This window comes from Castor canadensis, chromosome 10 (assembly GCF_047511655.1).
Source record: "Castor canadensis chromosome 10, mCasCan1.hap1v2, whole genome shotgun sequence".
Taxonomy (NCBI): domain Eukaryota; kingdom Metazoa; phylum Chordata; class Mammalia; order Rodentia; family Castoridae; genus Castor; species Castor canadensis.
Genome location: NC_133395.1, coordinates 17822847 through 17848387, shown reverse-complemented (window position 1 = coordinate 17848387; position 25541 = coordinate 17822847). Strand labels below are relative to the sequence as shown.

At 35.1% G+C, this 25541-nt stretch overlaps 1 protein-coding gene across 2 annotated transcripts in view; it reads left to right on the top strand.

The window, feature by feature from the left end:
- The window catches only part of Gpc5 (glypican 5), a 1368088-nt gene that overhangs the window by 1108202 nt on the left and 234345 nt on the right, over nucleotides 1–25541 (top strand). The window contains exon 8 of one of the 2 annotated variants that reach the window (XM_074043149.1): nucleotides 20224–20784. The exons of the other annotated variant lie outside the window; for it this stretch is intronic. Coding sequence (XP_073899250.1) covers nucleotides 20224–20306 — 83 coding nt within the window. The 3' untranslated portion in view covers nucleotides 20307–20784. Of the gene's footprint in view, nucleotides 1–20223; nucleotides 20785–25541 lie in introns of those variants that run through there. 2 annotated transcript variants of the gene reach the window in all.

Below are 25541 nucleotides of genomic sequence, written 5' to 3'. Positions count from 1 at the left end.
TGCTCTCCTGGCCCAGTGTTTAAGTTTATAAGACAGAGGAGGAATTTTCTCAAACCATCATGGCTTTTCTTTCAGTGGAGCGCCATTCTGTAAAGAAAGTGGTTACTGGTCTAATACAAATTTAAGGTCAATAAAGTGTATGTGTCAGTTTCCTCCTGTGTGAATAACAGTACTTAATTCAAAAAAGCATAGTTAATGCCTAACAGGTTCATGTATTTATCCTGCTTCTGTGGGTACCTGGCACTAAAATCAGGGTAGCTGTCATATCAATGGTCCAGTCAGGATACAATGGAATGCTGAATACTTAGTAAGGACCTCATTGCATTACTCCAGGATCAAGAAGGCAGATGACTTTCAACTATAATATACGTTTCCAATATGATTTCTTAGATTCCATTATAGTTGTCAATCTCTTGTCTCACTTTCAAATTCATTCTTTAGTGTGTGTGTCATGCTATTGGGTGAGATTTCTTTAAGCATTTCCCCTTAACAATGGGTGTAATCTTAAAACTTCTCAGTAGGGGGCGCGAGAGTGACGTTGCAGGCGGAGATAACTTCTGCTTGTTCTTCCCGATGCACCAGGTCTCCAAGAGCTGGTGAGAGGATGCTCATGAGAGTTCCTGCTAAGTGACCAGACTGTGAATTCCTTAGGCAACCTTGCAGTCCCAGTCCAGTCTGGTAGCCTCCCTTCAACAGCCCTCCCAATGTAGACATCACTCACTCTTCTTATGACTAGTGCCCCACCTGCACCTGCATTCCTGCCCACCAGCTGCTGTTTGCCTATACTGCAAAGGGATGCTTCTTGCCTGCCTAGGGACTGCTGGTCGGATTGGTGTGGGCCAACCAGTGAATCTCTGCCATCACACATCTCCAGCCTCCAACAAGGTCTGAATCTGAGCCATGGTAAGGCTCTCTTCTGACTTTGCTTTTCATGGTTACTCTCGTTCAAGCCTAGATCACATTTTTCCTTTCTCATTGCATCTTGTACTTACTCTCCTCTGTTGGCTGAATAGTTCTTTGTAATAAAGCTTCCCTTGTTTGAAACACTAATACTTGCTTGTCTCTTGATTGAGTACAGAAAAATACAGATAACATAAGAATCATTTTCCAAGAAAAAAGAGAAGTTTTATCTAAATCATGAACAAGAGTTGGTCTTTTAATATGACCACGTTATCTTATTTTCTAAGTGCTTCCATGTATTAGCTGATCTAATCCTCTAACAAGCTTGTTTCACAAATGGGGAAAATTGAGGCAATAGCTTTCTGAAGATAGTGAATTAATTTTTTCAAAGTTTATTTGTTTTATGTTAATCCAAACAATTTTAGTCAGTGTCTAGAACACAGTGATTATTATACAAGTTGCATGGATTCTCAACATTGGTAAAATTATCAGGAAATACATTCTTTCTGCAGCACCAGAGACTGAACCCAAGGTCTCACACTTGTTTGGCAAGTGCTCAAGTGCTCTACCACTTAAGCCATATCCCAGCCCTTTTTTCTTTATTTTGTTGTTTGATAAGGGCTCTCACTCTCTTTCCCTGGACTGGCCACAAACTTGAGATCCTTCTGCTCCCCCTCCCCAGTAGCTGGGATTGTAGGCTTGTGTCACCATAGCCAGATTAATTATCAGGAAATTTTTGATTGTTCTCTTCCATAGTGTTGGCTTCTTTGCATGTGTCTGATGAGTTTTTGTTTTCTATTTCTATGTGAAATCCAAATTTATGGTCACATACAACTTATGTGACTGCATCAGGGGTGAATGAATTCATCTAGAGCTATTCTTTCTACTATAGAGCAAAGCTGGCTCTGACCTCTGTAGGCAAACAGATATGTCAACATGACTTTGAGGTACACAGAAGGAAGGAGAGCAGCTGAGATTATGGCAGAGTTATAATAACTCAAAGGACAAATTCTTCTTAGGAAAAATGTTTATTACTTGAGAGTCTCATTTCCTGCTCTTAGCTAGTAGGAACATCAGGAGTGAGAACCTCTGTAACCAGTTTTTATCTAGAATGGGACAGAAAGGAAGAAAAAAAAGGGTTAGAAGGGATATAGCTATTCATGCACTGAACTTCAATTAGTTCCTTGACTTCTGTTCCCACTTCCAACTCTTGCTCTACTTATTTGCTCTAACTTGGAGCATCTGCTTGCTCTGACCTTGAGAATCATCCCCACCTTGAGAATAATCCACAGCTTTTTCATTGTTTTTAAGGCAGTGTCTTGCTATATAGGCCCAGCTGTCTTCAAACTTTTGATCCTCCTTCCTCAACCTCCCAAGTATTAGGATTACAGTTGTGCATCACCACTCCTAACACAAGAGTAGTCCTTACACTTAGGACATCTCCTGCTTCTTCTTAGACAAATTTTGGACAATTGATATCTCTTTTCTGTTTTGTCCTCATTATGGTATATTAAGTTTAACAGAAAGATAAGTTCTGGTCTTAACCTTGGCAATTGTGAATGTGACCTTATTTGGAAATAGTATTTGCAGGTGAAGTTAAATGAAGAATCTCAGTACAAAAAATCCTGAATGTAAGACCTTAATTCCAGTGGCTGATATCTTTGTAACAGAAAGGAATGGATGATTTAGGACACAAACACAGAAGGGAAAAGACCATTTCCATGTAAAAATGGAGGCAAAAACTAGAGCTATGCAGCCATGAACCAGTGAACACTGCCAGCTGTCAGAAACTGGAAGAATCAGGAAAGGAGTCTCCCCTAGAGCCTGCAAAGGGAGTGTGGCCCTGCCAACACCTTGATTTGGGACATCTGGTCTCCAGAACTGTGAAAGAATACATTTCAGTTGTTTTAAGTCACCAAGTGTGTGGTAATTTGTTATGGCAGCTCTAGGAAACTAATATAAATAGAATCCCATTAACTTCCTGTCTTTCAGAAGTCCTCCAAAATCTTTGAGCCACTCTTGTAGACCCTGGACCCATACTATTGTCAGCACTGCTATGCATTTATCTCTTTTGTTTCTTCTGATTGGGATAGAAGTCCCAATGAAAAATTGAAAAATTTTAAAAAGTATTTATTATTTAACTCCAGTCTATCTTCAGTCTTACCTGGGTATCCAGATTGAAGAGAAAGCACTCAACTATGAGCAGTGAGATTCAATTTTTGTTCTGTGGCTCATAGTGTATGCATTCCCCAGTTACAGTAGTATAGGACAAAATGCATTTAAAATGAAAGCCAATCAAGGTTGATGGGTTTGACAGGTTACTTACTAGCCTTCAGTGGTCCCCATACTATTTCATCCATAAAGGTGTGTATGCATGTGTATATATTAAGATCCTAATTTTTCCACTAGCATTGTTTCATAAAATCCCTCCAGAAATATCCAATATTCATTTTAATTTCAGTCAGTGTTAGTATAAAATCAGTTCCCTTTATAACATTAATTTTTAACTTCAAACCTTCAGAGACAGAAGTAGGCTTTATGAAAATCTTTTACTATTTCTTTCCTCAAGCAAAAATCATGCAGTGATCTGTTTCTGCTAGTGAAGAATTATATATGTAAATGGGAAGAGGGCATTTGAAGACAGAAAAAGTCTAGGAATAGATGGGTGGTCACATGGGCTTTCCTTCATTAAGACATTTTAAAGTTTAGTTCACAATGTGAAGATAATTTAAATTGAAAGAATTTTTGTACCTTGCTACTGCAATAAGTTCCCCGTACATGCATAAAGTTTTACAAATGAGAAGCTGTGTGGCACTTCAGCTCGAGCAAGGTGCTTAGCTCTAAAGCATCAGAACATTCCTTAAATATCTCCCTTTGATGTCAGAACCTAAAAATTAGGCATTAAAAATGAATAACCTGCAACTCTAAGAAAAATTAGAGCAAGTAAAAATAATTTAATGAATGCCTGTGTGATAGGAAATCATAGGTTCAAATCATTTGATATCAGAAAATACTCTCCATCCTTAACCTTAACGTATGTTAAAGCCAGCTCAAGTCACATGACTTCTACTAAAACTTCTCAGGCCATTCAACCCAACATTGATCTCTTTCTCCAAAGACTTTATCTGAACTTACCTATGTCAATCATCAACTTGTAAATGTACACCATCTTGCAGCAGCCTTATAAACTCATTTACCTGTATACATCTTGTTTTCCTATTGAAATTTCAAATTCTGTGAGGTCAAGAACCACATCTTAAGCTTCTTTTATACCCTTGCTGTAATAAATACTATTTTTCTAAATTGAAGAGATATAAACCCCAGAATATAATGGACCAGTCAGACACATTAAGAGTTTAACTATCAAGTTTCCGATAGAATAGCCTATATATTCATCTGTGATGCTAAAGCCTACAGGATATTTCTCATCCTTAGTCATCAATCACTGAGAAAGTCATGGGGGGTACACTATGTTCACCACGTCCACAATCTACCTGATACACTTCCTTTTTAATTCTCTTCTTGTGAGATTTTGATGCCCTTTACTGAGAACAGCTGAGAATAGCTAGAAAATAATTGACAAGAACTGTGTTTCCAGGAACCCATCACCTTAGTCATCAATCTTGTTTCAGCCCAGAGTTAGCAAGCTATTAGTAGCTACCATTTTGAAGCACTAACATGTGCTCCAAACACTATGCAGATAGGTAAATATAGATATATGTATGTGTATTTATAAATGTATATGTTTCTGTCAATGACCTTGAAATTTTGCTGTTACTAGTCTTGTTTTACATGTATATAAATAACTCCTTCAAGGTCAAAGAATAGCTAACCCAACATTCAAACCCCAAATTTGTAATCCACCTCCAAAAATCCATGTGGTTTGCATTAAGTCACCATATCTTCTTAGCAAACCTTCATATTTCAGATGATAAAAAGTAAAATTAAAACTAGAATGAACTGAAAACTCTTTGAATTCCCAAAATTTCAAGTTATGTGTTTTTAATTTAATTAATATTCTATAAATCATAGTGAAAAGCCATGAATGAAAATCACCCAGGAACATGTGAAAGCAAGCTCATACAAGAAAAAATAAATATAAGAAAGAGAGAAAAGAACTGCTAAGTAATATTTGGGTCTGGGTAAAGAGAAAAAAAGTAACAGGAAAAACAAAAACATGGGCAAAAAGAAAATATCTGTGTAAGTCATTTTTCAGTCAGAATGATGTCATCTTGTGTATTTAGTTTGGATTTCTAAAAAAGACTTTACAAATATGTGCCATTGCCAGCCAGTTAGAACAGATGATGCAATCGAGGTTAATTGTGATAATGGTAGTAATTGCAAATATTGTACAACTATAAAGTCATGAGTTTATTTATAATAAGGTTAACCATTGGCTACTGATTTCCCTCTGGTCCCTCTTTTAGTAGAGGTGTACAGCATTTTAATTTTTCTGTTTGGTTGGTGTGACTGAGCTTATGGAGAACAAGGTAAGGGTATCAAGGATATGACATGCATCCTTCATGAGTCTGTAATCCAGAGTAATAAAAGCAGACAACCATATTTCCAGAATACAAGAGTTAAGAATAGTCTCTGTCCTTAGTGTTCTTTCACTCCAAGATCCTGAATAAAATCCACAAAATAGGATCCAACCAAGGAGACTGGTGAAAGCACTGCTGTGCTTCTGAAAGTCCTCTTCAGCTACAGAGTCCCTAAATTTCTCCCTAATATTTAATCAGGAGCAAACTCTTCCTGGTATCTCCAGATGCTACTGTGCTGCAGCTGGGGCCTGAATGAATGGGAATGCCAGCATATGCGCTGATGGTTGGCTAGGTGTGCCACCTTTCCTAGCTCATTTTGTCAACCACTTAATCACGCAATGCTTGAATTTTATGGGAATGAACTTTCAGAGCCTCATTTATCACTTTTTTTGTTTGCTGTACTTTCAAAAGGCACTAAGAAACTATTGTATGTCATGATCTTCAAATGTTGCTGTTAGAGTTACTTAGGGATCTTTTAAAATCCTGGTAAATTCACCACACTTCGGATCAATTATATTAGAATACTTGAAGAAGAACACCAAAAACTTTATTCTCTCCAACTCCAAAACTAATTCCAGTAGCAAGCAAATTTGATTACTACTACTTTAATTGAATAGGATGGTATGTTAATCAGGGTGCTTCAGAGAAATGTTAACATTAAGACATATACGTGTGTAAAAAGGTAGGTAGATAGAGACATAGATGGTAGGTAGATGATGGATAGATGATAGATAAATAGATAGATAGATAGAGGTAGATGCAGAAGGGATTTATTTATTATGGCATTTTGTTTATATGATTTGGAGGACATGAATTTTCATGATATGCCATCTTTATGATTGAGAATCAGGGAAGCTTGTAGTACCATTCAGTCTAAATTTAAAGGCCTCTGAACCTGAGGTTCTAATGTTCAAGAGCAAAAGAACATTAGAGTTCTTTTTCTGGAGTTCCAGCTTTCTCAGAAGAGGAAGTGAATTCACCTTTCCTCTAAGCACTAAAACAATTGGATGCTCCCTCCTACCAAGATGGTGATGGTAGATATTCTTTACACAGGCCGCTGGTTCAATTGTTAAATTCCTCAGAAACGCCCTCACAGACATAACTAGAAATACTGTTTCATAAACTCTCTGGGTATTGTTTATTGTAATAGGGTTGACAAATTAATCTCCAAGGATGTGGAGGAAAGGTGTCCTCTGGGGAGGGGGTATAAAGGAGAATAATGGAGGAGGTGAATTCAACTATAATATATTATAAAACCTTTTGTAAATGTCACAATGTACCCCCAGCATAACAAAAATTGTAGTAAAAATAAATTAAAATGACACTGTCACTATAAGGACTTGATGTACAAAAATATTGAATCCACATGGATGAATAACATTATTTAGCCGGAATTCTAGTTTCCAGGTTAGACACATTTAATATTCCCTATGATTCTCTCTCTCTCACCTCTCTCTCTCCCTCTCTCTCTCTCTCTCTCTCTCTGTCTTTCTCTCTCTCTCTCCTTGCTTTTGTTTCATCACTTTTGCAACTGATGGGATAGTTTTGAAGACTAGAGTTGATATTTTAATAAAGAGGTACACAGATGATGCCAAATCAACATGAAACACTTGCTCCATTTGAGACAACCAATCAAGTACACCTGGCTGGAGATAAGTTCTCTAGTTAGTTTGCTCAACGGGGTGAGTTTAATCTGCATTTTTTTGTGGGGAATATGCAGGGTCATAAGGGAATTATAATGTGTGTTACTAATTCAGGGATAACATAATTGAAATCAGAGAATCATATCTTATTACTCAATCACTTTATTCTGTTCTTTCTAGAAGAGACTCCCTTATATTTTATACCATGAATACAATTCTTTCCATTTTAACACATTTTAGAGTTTACCATCTTACTTTCTCTTGCTAATATCCACTTGGAATTCTGCATATGTGTCACAAGATACTTGCTTATTCATATCTATATTTAACACATCCTATGAGGTTTGTCTCTCTCATAAGCTACTAGCTTCCTCAATCTCAATGCCTAACATTCTTATGACTTTTATCATTCCTGTTTACTTTTCTTTTAAAATAGAATTCAATATTTTCAAATAACAATGCAAACACATACTCAAAATCTTTCTCCACATATAAAGGACAAGACTTTATTGGAGAGGTGAAAGAGACCTCTGCCACTTTCATTATACACTTTGAATAACTTTATGCATTTTAAAGTGAAAATATAACTGCCATGTGCAACCCTTGTTAAGAACTACTATTCAAGGAGAAAATGCTGTGGGCAAATCAAAGAAATTCAATTTGAAGAAAGGCAATGAGCTAAACATTAAAGCATGAAAAAAATGCACCTCAAGAAATGAATAACCCATTTTGAGCAAAATTTCAAGGATCAGCAAAAATTTAAAACATAGACTTTCAAAGACTGGCAGACGTAAATTAAAGAATAATTATCCATTGTAGGAACTGTGATTTCTAGTGTCTCAAAGGACCCCACTAAGTCACACACTGAAGTAGTATATGTCATCTGAAGCAAATGTATCTTAAGTATGTATAGTATAAGTATAAACACAGCATGCATAGTCTGTGTACTTACATGCACATGTACATATGTACAGAAATAAAATTGTTCCTTCTAATTCATTTTATTTTATTTTAAACAAATTTATTTAAATTTGTTTAAATTTATGAAAAGCAACCTGTTGAATATATATATATATACATTGTACATAAATATATGTATGTACATATATTGTACAATGATGAAATCAAGGCATTTAATATTGCTTTGCCTCAGATACCTGTTTAAATATGTGTACACGTGTGTGTGCATGTGTATGAAGTGAGAACACTTAAAATATACTCTAATCAATTTTCACATATATAATATGTTATGGTTAAAATCAGTCACCACAATCTACAGAGATTTCTTGGAACAATTCATCTTATCTTATTAAATATTTCCTTTAACCAACATCTCCTCAGCCTCTGGCAACCAGCATTGTACTATCTATTTCTATAAGTTCAACTAGTAGTATAATATTTGTCTTTCTGTGCCTGCTTGCTTTATCTCACTCAATACAGTGTCCTTCATGTTCATTCATGATGCCGTAAATGCCAGGATCTTTTTTGTTTAGGATTGAATTGCATTGTACATATAAGTCAAAATTTTTATCTATTTATCCATTAATAGATAAAGTAGATCCAACTTAGGTTGGTTCCACATCTTTGCTACTGTGAATAATGATGCAATTAGTGTGAGAGTGTAAAATCATCTCCACATTTTGATTTAATATCCTTGGGATGTATATCCAGTAGTAGGAGTTCAGCATTTAATTTCTTAAGGAAACTTTACCCTGTTTTTCTTAATGTTTGCACTAATCTATCTTACCCCCAAAAGCATGCAAGTGTTCCTCTTCTTCTTTCTGATAATAGCCATCCTAAAGGTATAAGGTGATAACTTGTTATTTTCATTTCCCTGGTGACTAGGGACATTGGACATTTTTTCATATACCTGGTGACCTTTGTATATCTTCTTTTGTGAAATATCTATTCAGGTACTTTTCTCATTTTTAAATTGGATAATTTGTTTCCTTTTTATTGAGTTACTTGAACTCTTTATATATTTTGGATATTAACCCCTTATCCCTTGGATGGTTTAAAAACATTTTCTCCTATTCTACAGGTTATCTCTCATTCTGTTTAATGTTTACTTGGCTATGCTGAAGCTTTTGGCTTGATATAATTCTATTTTTTGAATTTTTGCTTGTGTTTCCTATGCTTTTTGAGGTCATTTCCAAAACACCATTGCCCAAAACAATGTCATAGAGCTTTGGCCCTATATTTTCTTTAGTAGTTTTAGAGTTTCAAGTATTATTTTTAGGTCTTTAATCTGCTTTGAGTTGATTTTTTAATATGGCATGAGATAAGGTTGTTTAGTTCTTTTGTATGTGGATATCCAGTTTTCCCAATACCATTTATTGAGGAGACTGTCCATTTCCCACTGTGAATTATTGTCATCTTTGTTAAAAATTATTAACCATATGTGAGTAGATTTATTTCCAGGCATTCCATTCTGTTCCATCAGTCATGTCTGTTTTTGTGCCAGTACCATGCTGCTTTGGTTATTATAGCTTTGTAGCATATTTTAAAATTATTTAGTTGGATGACTCTGGATTTGTTTATCTTGCTCAAAACTACTTTGGCTATTTGAGATCTTTCATACTGTTTTGCCAATATTTGTGAAAAGTACAATTATAATTTTGATAACTGTACTGAGTCTATAGATTGATTTGAGTGATATGGACTTTTAACAACTTTAACTGTTCCAAACCATAACAGTGAGATATCTTTTCATTTATTTGTGTCTAATTCATTGTCTTCTATAGATGTTTTATAGTTTTTAGTGTTCTGGTCTTTCATCTCCTTGGTTAAACTTATTTCTAAGTATTTTTGTAGGTATTGTAAGTAGGATTGTTTATTGATTTATTTTTCAGATCGTTGTTTTGTATGTTGATTTGTCATCCTGCAAATTTACTGAATTTGCCTAGTAGTTTTAATAGGAAATCATGTCATTTGAAAACAGGGACAATTTAACTTCTTCCTTTTCATGTTGGGTGCTAAAATTTTTTCTGTTGCCTAATTGATCTGGTTAAGACTTCCAGGATGTTGATTAGAAGTAGTAAAGGTGGGCATCTTTGAATGTTCCCTGGTTGAAGAAAAGCTTTCAATTTTTCATTGTTAGAATAATGTAATCTATTGGACTGTGTTATATGAACTTTAATTTTATTTACTATAATTTGTTGAATGTTTTTATAATGAAAAGGTGGTGAAATTTATCCAACGCCTTTTTGGGATCTATTGAGAGGATCATGTGGTTTTTGCCTTTCATTCTGTTTAGGTGATGGGACCCATGCATTGATTTGCATATATTGACCATACTTGTATCGCAGAGATAAATACTACTTGATCATAAAAATTATCTTGATATTAGACTGGTAATTCCATAATGCTTATGTCATTCAATTTATCATCAGGAAGCAAAGGTTACACAGAGATGAGGATAAATAAAAAAAAAAATTGCATAAAAGGCCTAACTACAAAAGTAAGGACAGCATAGGAGAGAAGAAGGTTGGTGTAGCACCCTATTATTGGAACAGCAGAAATATTACTGTCTCTAGATCTAAAAGGATAGCAGAAAGGTTTCTGGAATTCAAATTTGGGCAGTTGAAATGACATGCTTACTTGATAGGAGCTTGAATTTTTTTTATTGAATTACACATCCAAGTAAGATTTTTAGACAGGAAGATATTCTGATAAGGATAAGCTGACCTTATTGCCTCTCCTGAGATCTGGATTTAGTCTACACGACACTGTTAACCAGTTGGTTAACGTTGGTTAATAGGTGCTTGAGCATTTTGTAAACCTACATCTTACAAAGAGTGCTGAGAGGCATTAGCAATGTCTGCTTTTGGTGTAAGAGGAGAGAGTGCTGATAATCTTCCTAAGCATTTTTCAGTATGTATCATGAAAACATGAGAAATTACAGGGAGAAGGAAGTCTGAAGAAGTTCATAATGAAGAGCTAATTCCTGCAGATAGATAAGGCTGAGGGATATTTATGCAGAAGGAATATCAAGTGCAAATATCCAAAGAAATAAAAGACCAGTCGGTATTCTTAGAATTGCAAGTAACCCCAATGTGAACAGAGAGTGTAGTATATGACAAGTGTATGAGAAGTATGTTCAGAAAAGTAGGGCGCAGCTAGATAGTGAAAAGAAACCTATACAGGAAGTTAGATTTTTAGCCAGGGATTGTCACAGTGAATTTTTGTATTTCAAGCAGTTTTTCTGGTGTCAACGTACAGTGTGATTTACAGAAATGGTCAAAAGAAGTGGAGCCAACAAAGAAGACTGAGAAAACAAAGCCCTAAAGTTTGGTTTTATTCAGTTAAGGTTTGAATTTATGGGGGACAAAATATGCTGATATTAGAGTAAATACCAAATAGACAGCCACAAATATAACACAAACCTGTCATGGGAGAGAGGCAAGTTTTCTGAGTTTCCTAAGAGTAGAGAGCTAGAGAGCCAAAAACCAAGACAACATAAATAGGACCATTCTCTTTCAGCAAGACATGGTACTCCTTTCAATCTCTCTCCACCTCTCTCTCTCTCTTTCTGTCTCTCTCTCCTCCTCCTAGTTATCTTGCTCCTGCCACTCTTGCTCCTTCCATCTCTTACTCTCTTGTTCTTGTTCTAGTTCTCCTTCTCTCACCATCTCACTTTCTCTTTCTCTCACACACGCACAGACTTGTGCACAAAACATTCATATATACAGAAGCACAATTTTACTTTTCACTACTCTTTACCTTCTTGAGTCACTGAAAACAAAATGAAACATCTCCATCATGTCTGGATTAGCTAAAAAAATACAAAATACACATTGTTTAGGAAAACTGTTAATCAACTTTTAAGAAAATTACTGTATTTCCTATCATGATTTAGAAAACAAATAAAACAGAATTATATTTCCTTCTAAACTTTTGTTTAGTAGTCTAAATTGACATTCCATATAGAGAACTAAGATGTAAAAAATGTTAATGCTCATATTTGCATGTGAAATTATAAAGGTTGATACCTGTGGTATTTTAAACTCATCTCTACAAAGTTCTGGAAGTATATGGGAATTAATATTCTTTTAGGTTAATATGAAATGAGGATTCATGGAGTTATGTGACTCCATAAGGTCTACAAATAAATGTTATACCTAGCCAGGACTTGAATCTTTCCTTTTGTAGCCAAATTAAGAGAGACTTTCATTAAACCACCACACTGTTTAAAAAATAGTGCTTGGTCCAAATTTTAAAGAGAAGAAAATCTTATTATATATTATCCATAATACTCCTGGGGGAAGATATTTAAGCAATTTCTATGTAAATTATAAAGCAAATTATCTATTCTCAATAAACTGTTGAGAGTTAAAATTATTGAACCTATGTGATTTGCTATAAGACAACATAAAGATGTAAATAAAATCTTTCCATCACCTACCTGCTTTTAATTCTGATTTTTTTAATTGGCTGGACGTTCCCTTCTGGGAGCAGTCACATCTCTATACATGGCTCCACAGCCCCATCTCCCCACCTTCCTGGTGGTGTGGGCATGTTCTTCATGAATAGATATTGCAAACTGGTTGGAATTGCCTGGTATAAAGCTCCTATTTTATAGTTATCTCAAAATTTCCCTGGGACCTGCTGGAAGTATTGATTCCTTATAGTTGGTATCCTGAGCTACAAGGAAGGGCCTTAACTTCCAAAGCAATTGCTCTGGTTTCTAATTATTGCCATTCTGTGGACAACTCTCATTCCATCTAAGATGCAATGGAAATGCTCTCACTAAAGTTAGGAGGGGAAAAAAAGTGAGCAAATAAGAAGCTTGAGGAGAAAGGAAAAGTTTTCTCAGAGTCATATTTCAATGAGAAAAAACATTTCAGCAGTGCCTTTGTATCTATCCCAGAAGAATAATTCTCCAAGTTAGTTGAATAACTGTTCTTTGAGTCTGGTTACCAAATGCATTTTTTCAATGTCTCAGTTATTTGTAAAGAAGCTCTGTCACTGTCAAGTTGTTTTCAGAATTGAGTAGAACTAGAGAGATGTCCCTTTCCCATCTGCACCAACATTTGAAGAGGCCAAGAGAACATTGCTTTTCTCCTGCACTTTCAAATGAGATTTTGTTGAAATCTTGAAAATTATTAGTTAAGTGCAACAAGGAAGCATCAAGCATTTCCAAGTAGTGCTGCAATTTTCTGTTGTTGTTTTTCATCCTGAAGACAAAAGCAATATTCTCTCATTCACAAAGATCTATTTCTTTCAGCATTATTCTACAAAATTGGGTCCCATTCCTGCCATTTGGGGCCCTATGCATTTCAGACCTGATCTTGGTTCCTTTTATTGTAAAAGCACAGAAAAATATTTTTCTGTTCTAAAATATCATGAAATTATTTGTGAGCAGAGAAATTATTCATGAGAGCTTGCTATTATAACAGCTGTGTTATTCGCCAATCCAACTAAATAGTTAGTTTTCTAAAAAAAAATGCCTGCCAAATCTCATAACTAATTTCATTCTTTTAAGAAATAACTGTACTACCAGGCAACTAAACCTGTGGTGACTCAATGAAGCTATTCACTTTTGTAAAATTAGTTTAACTAGACAACAAAGCAACGCAGAGTTGAGGATTACCATTTTGTGCACTAGAGAAATACCAAATTTATCACTATTCCATGTGTGTGAAATGGGATTATTCTACTTGAATCAATAAAAGCTATGGGCACTGATGTTAGAGGATGCACACACACCCAAACAACCAAATTAACTGTTTCACTGTTCACTGAGTGGGCCAATTGTATAACTGAGGTTACAAGGCTGATAAATCTTACCCAGAAAAGTGCCAGAGCATGATTTGAGGTCTCTGCAATCAAATGATGTGCACACTATTTTAGATGATAAACCATGTTCACTTCCAGACAGAGGAGAAAAAGAATGCAAAGGTCAGCCCCCTGCAAAGTATCTGTCCCCTTGGGCTAGTGGATACACTCTAGCCAAGTGGGGATGACATAATTGCACATAATCAAATTCAGTCTGAATTGAAAGAAACTCCATCCATCCTCCCTTAGGGTCTAAAATGCAGAGCCCTGAGGACAAGCATGGGTGCTATTATAACTGTGATTAAGCAGAAGAAAGAAGTACAAATTCAGTCTCAAACAGGGAAGAATATTACTATGCCAGGTGGCAACCCAGGCTGTGAGGACAGTTTCTTTTTCTGAAAGGAGCGTCCCACACCAAGACATGCTTTTATGTCGCAGAGCAGGTATTAATACACTGCATACAGCAGACTGCCTTTCTCAGCATCAACCATTCTGAACAAAACCTTCAAGTCGATATCATTACTCTGTTCCTTGGCTTTTTCCCACTGCCTGTCTCAAGGTTGTCTAATCTGTTATGAGAGCTACAATCAGAACATTGGATAATTCACCTAAATATTCCTTCAGAATTCACTTCCTCTTCTCTTTATGTTCACAAAACATGCAGAACTAAGTGTAATTCAGGTTTCATGGCAAAACTCTCAACCATGTTCTTATTATAGATGCAACTGCGTGTGTTGCTCTCTGAAAGATACCTGAGTCATCTGCACTGCCTACCTTATCCTTCCATTTTTTACCTAGCTTATGCATTGAAACTTTCTATTAAGATCTCCATACAATGGGTCTTTACAAATACTCTTCCCTATCCAGATATCTAAGATCTTAATGATGGTCCGTAGATATCTTTATTTTATTATGATGCTGTTAATCTCACAGGCACAGGCCTTCATACTGTCCATTTACATGTCTGCAAAGCATGCACTAAAATACAGAATTATATTGTATAAACATATTAGCTCACACTAAAATCTGAAATCATGAAAAAGGAGAAGACTCTTTAAATAACTCTTCAGGATGCTTTCATAAGTGTATTTGCTAGTGAAGTATTGAAAGTGTTGGAAAGTTCTAATCAGTTTAATCTAGTTCAACAAGGTATTCTTTTAGGAAAACGTCAGTCTCTCATTTGGAAAAATGCCCCTTTTCAAAACTGTCTACCCCTTCAGAAGCTTTTCTCTCTAAGATGAACTTGGGTGTAATGACTGGAGAGTCTAGTATGCTCTCAGGTTCATGAACATGAAGGACCTCGGGTGCCTGTGACCTCCGTGTGTTATGACTGGTGGTGGATGATGTCTAAGGCAATGCCCTTTGCTACTTGCTTGCTCTGTCTTTTGCTGATTTGAGGTTGCAGCATCTGTCTAGAGAAATTCTTGGCACTGTGTCTTTAGGAGTGACAGTGGAGAGTAATGTGAGTCCTTGTCATGTTCTTCATCCAACCCATTGACCTGAGAACTGACCCTAATCTGAAGGTCACTGCGTTCCCAAAGTGCCAGACACTATGTTAGCCATACTCATTTATCCACAGGATAAGAAACCAAATTCCAAGCAGAGCTTGGATCTGTATAACTTTGTTGAGGTACGCAATAGATGGTGGAGTGCAAATTCTACCAATGGTCTTCCAAAATATCTGCATATACTTTATTTATAATTGAAACATCCATACCTTCTCCTAGCCTCAAAAGATTAGAAAGAGCAGAGCATGGCAGGGCATCTCTGTTTCACTGTTTTCTTCTCATTCACTTTTTCTTCTTTATTCTATATACAAGTACTTTTCTTGTTATAAGACATATGTTCTAAGTACTGCTGATGGAAGGATAAACAACACTGAAAAATTTTTAGTATTGATTAGCTTACACATCGAAAAGGGAAAGAAAATATAGACAAGCAAATACGAAAAGAAATGAAGTAGGTAGTGTCTGGAACAGTGGACGGTTACCACTGAAGAGTTCATTGAAGAAAATATCATTTGTGAGTAAATAACTACATCTTATAAGGAAGAAAAATCAGTTAGCAATCTCCAGGAAGTGCCTTCCAGTCAGAGATAACAGAGACTGAGAAAGTCCTAAGACTGTAACAAGTGTGACTTGATGGAGGCAGAGCCAGCCAGTTTGACTAAAGAGACTAAAGTTTAGGAGATGGAGAGAAACTAAAAGAGATCATATCAGGGAGTTGTGGCACTACTGAAGTGACTTGTGTATCAATGGCATGATTGTTCAGCACTTTTAAACCATCTCTGTCTGTAAAGAACTGGATATAAGGTGAAAAGATGAGCACATATGCAAGAGTACTTTGCAATGGATTATTCTATGTTGTGAATAATTGCATTAGAATACATATTGAAAGTGGGGAAGAAGATGTCTACTGATGTAATGACTGTGTAAATGTTGAGTAGGTGTTGATAACAGCCACTGAGACAGGGAACCCGGAAGGTGAGGTATAGGGAGGGATACGAAGAGTTCTTTTGTAGAAACACAAAATTCCAAATGCCCTTTAGGATTCCTGGTGACTATGTTGAATAGATGATTCATCAATCTGGGGCTCCAGGTCGAGCTTGGGACTTGAAGAATAAATGTGGCAACCATTTGCTGATGATGTTATTTGGTATTAGAAGGCTTGATGGTATTATTCCTGAGCTAAGTTTAGAATAAAGAGAGGAGTGGTCCAAAGATTGAACCCATAGTACCTTGACCTTCTTGAAAAAGAAGACATAGTAAAGGAGACTGAGAAGAACTGACCAGTCAAATGAAGAATATATGGAGAGTGTGTATGTCTAAGAAGGCAAAGAAGAAGTAGTTAAAGAAGGTGGAAATAAGAAACTCCATTAAATACTCTGAAAGTACAAGTTAGATGTCACCTTGACAAAGGCATTTCAGTAGATTTGTGAAGATGAAAGTGACTGAAAATTAAAGACAGACTGGAGAGAACTTCACTTAAACACAATTATATCCATACCTTCCCAAAATACTACTAAAATGTATGCAATGGATTTTCTTAGGGCATAAAGTAGAAGGACAAAGAGTGGAGAAAAGGAGACAACAACAGAAAACCGACATCAACAAAATTGTACATCTGGTGACAAATGAAGTAGCAGTAACTGATTCAATATGCCAGCAATGCTGAAATTAAACCCAACATTCAAACACCAGAAAGATGTAAATTCTTTTGATTTTTTTTTAATTCCAAGGAAGTTCAGAAACTGCAGAATCAGTTTCCTGAGCTAGTAAAAAGGTGAGAAGGAGAAAAGGAAAATAGAGTTGATTGAAGTCTTTTTAAGCAGCTGCCAGATTCCAGTCTATACTTCTGATCTCAGTGGAGGAAAACAAGTGGCTGTCTGGGCTCAACTCAGGACTAGAAAGTCACTCTCTAGAAAGGTTTGACGAGAGACTAAAAGAGTTTAACTATGACTATGCAAGACACCAGTGACTGCACATGTGTAGTGACTTATTGATAACCAAAATTCTGAGCAATTTTTTAAATGACAAAACTCCTACCTACTATCTCCTTGCCTATTTTTTCTACTTTATCTTTACAAAGTTGGCTTTGAGGTTTATATCAGTGCCATCTCATGGTAAAACCACCTAAAAATTCAACTTAGGTTTTGAGAGCTGTGAGCCCATTGCAAAAACCCATTTGCTCATACACATCTTTGTTAACCTTCTCATCATTGGCGTCATCCAAATATTTTGCAACCAACAATGAAATATCTCTCACGCTGCTTCCTACACTTAAAAAAGCCCTCCTTCAAGTTCAGCCAGAGGACTCTGTCCTGTTTATAGACACAGAAAAGAGATCACTCAAAATGAAATCTCTTCATGCCTACTCATACCTTTTAAGGTTGAAAACCTTAAATGAAGTATTATAACAAACCCAAGAGGCTGTTAATAGGGAGACACTTGGAACTAATCATGGCTATATTTTCTGTCCAATATATCTTATTATTTGTGTCTTTATGTGTGATATTTAGCCAAGTAGGTATCTCTGGTGTGAAAACATATGGTCCTGAATGATGAATATAAAATCTGACACACAAAACATACTTCTAGGTGTTTAATGATATTTGATGATACAAAATTTTTAAAAAATCTCAGTTTTCCAAATCATTACTTAGATTCAAGGACGCAGAGGCAGAGTTCCAGATGTTTTACCACATTTTCTGCATGTCATTGTCAGACTCACATATTAACTGTTCTTTTCAAATAAATTGTCATAGGACACCTTCAGAACGAACCACACAAAACTTTATGCCTCCTTTCCCAAGTTTTAAATGGAGACCTGAAAACAAAGCAAGCCAAACACCTAGACTCTCCAGGCTAATCCAGTCATCAATAAACTCAGCTAATGTTTTGTCATTATCTATCCATAACATTCCATCTATTATTTTCGCACAATTTTATTATCTTATAATTAATTCCATATTGTCTTAAACAGTGGTTTTACTGAGTTACTTCCTTATATAGACCTAAAGTCTTAACCTAAAGTTAAGAGTTGTGCATATACCTTGTCCAGAAGTCATAAGATAATATTCACTTTACTTTGTGGAGCAATCTTTTTGGGAAATTTTTGAGAAAGTCCTACATCTTTAGAGCCTCATTCTCACTTACTGTAAAATGGAATCCTGCCCCTGGGATCTCTGAAAATAGCCATAAAGGCAAAGGTGACAATGTTGAATATACTGTTTATATTTGAGGTCTAGCTCATTTACCTGTCACTGCTCATATCTGATATTCTAATACAAAAATTTCCTACCCATTTGAAGTACATATATCAATATATCAACTCATTCCAATAGATATGTATTTTGAGAATCTTGAATTACATAAGTTCTTTAGCCCTCAATTCTTCTGCTGTGGAAATGCTCATTCAACAAATTCAAATGACAAGGCAGGGCAACTCCTGTAAGTCTTGGCTGTCCTTGGACTAAGCTCAGGATTCTGATCTTCCCACTGGCATGGAATTAAGTGTCTCAAAAGAAATCATTTAATTTTGAAATTCCTGAAATGCTATTGAGAGATAAACACAAAATAAAGGGAGATGCTGACAATGTTGAACAGGACACATAATACATCCCAATTTACTAAAAGAAAAATCAAAATTTAAGATACTTTTTAAAATATTCTGTTCTTAAAGGTTTGGTAGTAACCTATAGTGTAACTCTAAATCATAATACCAAAGGGTAATGTAATTCTAAAAAACAGGCTCCTTATTAATCCTTTTTACATATGCTTCATAGCAACATTAAAAGGAAATTTACTAATTCAAAGGTACTCACAAGGCACTAAGACTTTATTTGACATTATCTATAGCTCTGAAAATTATCAACTCTGTAGTCACAATACAAATAAATAAGGATATTTGTTTGTTTTTAATTTTCCCCTCTCCACAGTGATGCGAAATAATCTAGGAACCTAGAACACCATCAAATTATTTTTTAACATATTTAATGACCACTGTGTTGGGACCTTGCTTACAACAAAATATCTGGGAGTGACTGGCCATATGTTTTTAATACTTTCAGAAAGTTAACACCTGTCTTTTTTACTTCCAAGATCCAAAAGCATATTTCAACCATCCACATCTTTGTTTCCTGGAATTCAGAATATAATGCCATGAAAAAGAGGCTTTGAATATGGAGATAGATAGAAGGAAATGCTATTTGTTGTGCTCATTTGGAGGAACAACATGTTGCAACCAGGGCACTTATGTCCAAGCTCTGAAGACATTCCGGAGCCAGACGGATATTTCATCTACGTGGTATTTGACTAACTGCATCCTTAGAAGAGACTATAAAACTCCATTTAAGTCTGACGTCTTCCTGCTAAAGTGTTGAGCTTCTCAAATAAACAAAGAAATCAATTATGTTTCCACAGACACCACTGAGTGGTTCTAGTTGGTGCATAGAGGAATCAGAATCTGACCTTTTCCCTGCTTACAGAAATTCTGAGATAATGTGAGAGGGGAGCAAAGTACCACAATTTTTATCCAAATAATACTGTGGCAACAGCTAGGTCACATTTTCATTTGAAACTTCAATTTTACTTATTGCTATTTTTGTGTGTAGGTTTCTTTCCAGATCAAAACAAAACAAAAGGTTGGCTGAGAGGTTCAAGTGATAGAGTGTCTGCCTGTCTGCCTACAAAACATGAGCCTCTGAGTTCAAACCCCAATACCAAAAAAAAAAAAAAAACCAAGATAAAAAGGAAGCAAAACTGAACTGAATGGACTGAGTGGATCTGTCTTCATATTAGACCTAAAATTCTTTTTCTTATGCCATTTTACTTAATTAATTTATTTTATTTTCTTTCATTCAGTTATCTACTTGCAGAATTATACTCCTGTATGGCTGAAGACAGCTCAGTTTCTGTGTTCCCTTTCGGAGTTTCTTCTGAAATGAATGGATATGAAGGACAAATGCAGAACCATAGAGACAATATTCACTTTGTTCATTGGTATATTAACTGAGCTATGGATCAATGTGACTAGGTCGTTCTGTCTAGATTTAGCTTATCTGGATATATTTGAACTGGACAAGGATTCAGTTCTTCTTAAGCCACTCTGTTGACATGACCATTAGTGATACATGGTTTTCATTTTATGAGAAAAAATAAAGAATCAAACTATGCAATCCTCAGTAGCTTCAAGGAGCTGTGTTCATAATTGTTTTTAATTAAATTTCACAGTCAAGCTATGAAATGTAAAATGCATGTGGATGCAAATTGTAGCTAGGGAGGCTGGACTACAGCAGAATGTGTTTTGTTGTTTTAATTTTAATTTCCTCTCACCAATTTCTCTTGTGTTTGGAATGTCAGATCAAAATTTTTCATGTCATCTCTCATTTGTTTTTCCTTATTTATTGCTTTGGTTTTCTTAAAAGCTTTCCAACTGCTTTTTCATGGAGACTAGCTCTGGATTATGAAGATTTTTATTGTTCTAACACCTTGTTATTTAACTGTTTTTATTTGTTAGATAATTATGAAATTATAAAAATAAGTACATGTTTAACATGAAAGTTTTTTTACTACAACTTCAAAGAGATGAAATTTACAGAATTATACTTTTGCTAGCATCTCAAAACAAACACCTAACAAATTGTCAGGGTAAAGGAGAACAGGTTAGGATTTGTTACCTTCCTACTTTTTGATCAGCTTGAGGAAAGACTTTAAGTCAGCCATTCAAACTAATCCAGAGATATGGCACTATTTATTTAGTGCTATCTAGTAATAAATGCATTTCATTATCACTCAAAAGATTTTCTTGTATTGATCTTTCGAACATAATAAATAACATTTTCTTTGTAAGATATTTGACAAGTAATCATTTAGCATAGGGTTAGACCCAGAGGTTACTCAACTAATAGACATACTGCTTGACTCTACTGCTTACAGTAGGTGGGAGAGAGAGACCTAAAGGCAAGTGATTTAATACTGACCAATGAGTGAAATTATAAGGTCAGTGAGCAGCTGATATGTATTTAAGTGGTAAGAACAGGATTTAGGGAGATGTGATGCCTATGCTAAAATAAGAAGTCTGTCAGCGATTAACTAGAGAAAGTTAGGGTAATAAATGGGAAAACTTGAACCGAGGGTAAAAAACCTGGAAGAGGAGCAGTGTTATCCCTAGAAGGAAGGATCTGCCAAAAGACTGGATTTTAGACTGCATGCTGTGTTTGAGAAACTGAACATAGTATAAATGACAAATGTGGAATGGAATATGATGAAAAACAAGTCTGCAGACTAGCAAGGCATAAAAAATGAAGGAACTGGTAATGAAGCATGCTGATGAATTTGAATTTACCTATAGGCAAAGTGGACTACTTATGGTTTGGGGGATTTGTTAAAGAGGGTAATGACATAAGGATTAATCTGGCTTCTTTGTAGGTGAGGGACTGAAGGACTTGGCACTATGAGGGAGGTGACAAGTTAGAAGCAACTGCAATTACCTCTGTAAGAGGCCTAATTAATGGAGTTTTATGGATTAAGAGAAGAAGGCAAAATTGAAAAATATTCAAGGGACATTAACACTAGTACTTGTTTACTTACAAGATATATGAGCACAGAAGTAGGGTAAATCTGAGATATATTGTAAGCAAGGATATACATATCACAACGTATCTTATGTAAAACTATTATATGCTAATAAAAACAAAGGAATGATGGGAGGGTTCTGGCTTGCTGACTTGGCAAATAATGAAGGTAAATGTTGCCTACAATTACTATTCATTTTTAAATATTTTCTTGAATTTTCTGTCCTGTCACAATCAACCTTTCAAAATCCATACACTTTCTAATGTCTTTGAAAATCTACTATGGGTGGATTTGCTTTTATTCCAACAATACAATTTTGTAGGGTATGGTCCATTTATACTTGTGGAAAGTACTGATGTATTTGAAGATATTCCAGGATTTTATATATACTATAATCTTATTCTGAAATTCTGGGTTTTTTTTATATATATATTGTCATGATTCGTGTGTTCTACTTGAGAAATTATCCAAATAATATACTTGAAATTATTTCTCACATATTATTACTTGTTTGTAGTGGCTTTTAAAGAGAAGATCATTTAGAATATATCTAGCACTGTATTTCCTTCATTTTAATCATTTTATTTGTTGCCTCTTTCTCTGACTACAAGCATGTTCAAATTTGCCTAAACACGAAAATAGACTTTAGTTGATTTATAAATGACTTTACCTATTATTCATCACCAAATTTCTTGAAATATAATTTTTACATGTTTCTTCCTTATCACCTTTTCACTGTAATGGTGTTTATCCTAACTACTCTAATGAAATGCATTTTTCAGAAATCAGTAACTCAGTCATGATTCACAGACTCAGTAATTCAGTCATAACTCACAGACTCAATATCATTTTAAAATCTCTGCCTTCCTATGGGATTTGGAGATTTTTTTCTGACATATCTTGAACTTATCTACTTACTTTATTTCCAACATTAGGCTTGTTTCATAGTAATTTAGTTGTCTATACTTCTAAAAAGGAAACTTCTGAAGGACAAGAGGCAAATCGTGATCTTTCTTATATCTTTCATAGGCAGTATATAGTTCTTAAAACAAGATTTCACTCTATGTGTTTTAATTTAAAATTATTTGAAAATTTCAGCCTAAATAAATGTTTTATGTCAATGTATTAATATGCTATAACCTAAAGAGGAATGAAATGTCAAAGACTAAATTTGCGAGAGGGAAATCTAAACATCTATGAATCCAGCTAAAAGAAGTAGACTAACCAAAATTTCTTCTAACATTTTCCATATCTTAAAATTTTTAATCTTTTGCTTTTTTATTAAAATTTATAAACAAACCTATGTCATAGATATTTTTGTATATATCTTACTTACATTTATGCTGGCAGAAATTGTTGTATTTATGTATATATCCTCCAGAGCATAATGCCTTGAAAATAATTGTTGGCTTATATATATGTATTCTACATTCTTTCTTATAATTATTCAGATTATTATTATCAAGGAAAGTATGCATATACACATCAGTGTAATTATAAAAATAAGTGCAATAAAGAGGATAATTTTGTGGTTCTCTGTTGTACTCATTAGTATAATTCATCAATTATGTATTCAGCAATATTAATCAATACTTACTTTGACTTGCTCTCCAAATATTTGGCTTAGAGCTCTGTTGATTGGCATTCAGAACAGTTATAAACCTGCCATTTAGTTTGCTTCCCCTACTAGTTGCTTCGAGTTTCTTATGATCAGTAAAGAACTGCAGGAAGTTTTATATTTGAAAGTTTGTTTCATTTACACCACAGTAGTGTCTCGCTTCTGAGGACTAAAAAGCAATAGCTTCTTTCATTACTCATCTTTCTGAGAATACCACAGGCCAGTAATGAATGCCAGTCCAGACTGAACTGTACTTAGCCTCTTAACATCCAATTCAAAGGAGGAAATTGAATCAGTAACCTAATTCACTATGTCAAAAGGAATTTTCCATAGAATAGCTATGTTGGACCATGACCAGAAATGGAGATTCACTAGAAGGATAAAAGAGACTCAGAAGTCCTTATGATCATAACTTTTGTTTTGTTATCATTTTTGTTTTGTTTTATTCTTTCAGAAGAGGTTACAAAGCAATATCAGCAAAGGAAAAAGGCAAATGGTGCATGAGCTGTAGGATACCACCTGCAAGTTTCCAAGGGTTCTCTCTTTCACAAGATACACTTTATTTCTTCTACAAGTTGTAACATGTATAAAGTGTAGTCCATCAAAGGTGCTCATCTGAGCCGGTGTATGTAGGTCCTACGTGATTGACATTAGTCGCTGAGGCTACAGACTCTCATGAGGAAAGCAGATCTTTATCATAAATCTGACCTTTGGTATACTGCATTTAGATAAACTTGTTTTCATGGTTTGGATATGAAGTATCTCCCAAGATTTATGTATTGAAGACTTGTTAATTGATATAGCAATAGTCACAGATAGATCCTTGAATGTGATTGAATTAAGTCAATAATCACATCAATGGATTAATCCATGGATTAGTTCATAGCTGAATGGACTATTAGAAGGTAAGACCTCAATGGAGGAACAGAGGAAGTAGGACACTGGAAGATGTGTCCTTAAAGGGGTAATTTGGAACTCTCTCTCTCTCTCTCTTTCTCTCTCTCTCCCTTTCTCTTTTCTGCCTACCATGAAATTAGAGGCTTTTATCTTCCACATACTCCTGACCATGATGATGTTCTGTCTTTTCATAGGCAGGAAGTGCTATGACCAAAAAACTTTGAACTGAAACATCTGAAATTATGAACCAAAATAAATATTTTTTCCTTTAAGTTGATTATCTTAGGTATTTTGTCATAGAAATAGAAAACTGACTAGCATATTGGTATGTGTTTGAAGGTCTTAGCTTAAATATTTAATTTCCAATTTCCAATTCCCAGTCAAGGGCCAGTCATAAAAATGATGCCTCATTTAGAAAGTGCAGGGTCTGAGCAAATTGGAACTGCTGAGCTAATTCTTTCAATCACAACAGTTTTTACTTATTTTCAACCCAGAGAGTTTCTCTGCTTCCTAGCAACATCCTACTCTCTCAAAATCCCAAAACTATTTCCATTCCCTGAGCCTTCCCCCAAAAAATAAAAGAATAAAAACTCAAATGGTTTGTTTTGGTTTGGTTTGGTTTTGGTTTGCTTTAACCGAAATTTACCAAACTTTGATTTTTACAACTGAGAATAAAATATTCTATAGAGAACATTTGGATTACTTTAAAATTGAGATCTCAAGGATACATAGAAGCAAATATCTCAATCAATAGCACCTAAAGGGCACAAAACAACCTATGAGAGATCTAAGAATGTCATGGACTAGATATACCTTTGTTTTGGTTGCATTATCTGCAACTCTAGAATAAAGCTAGACTTCTTCAAGAAGGAGACTCAACACAAATTTGTTGCCCTAAGTAAGACTGTATGTCTCTCTTATGTCACAGTATGAAATGAATGGTTAGATCTCTGGTTGTTCTGCTGTTGGAAGCCACTGAGGAATGACATTTCCTTTCATTGTACTGGTTATTATTCAAGGGCTTTCCATCATTTGCAGAGCCACATCAATATAGGCCCAGAAAAGAAGAAGGGGACAGAGTAAGGGAGGT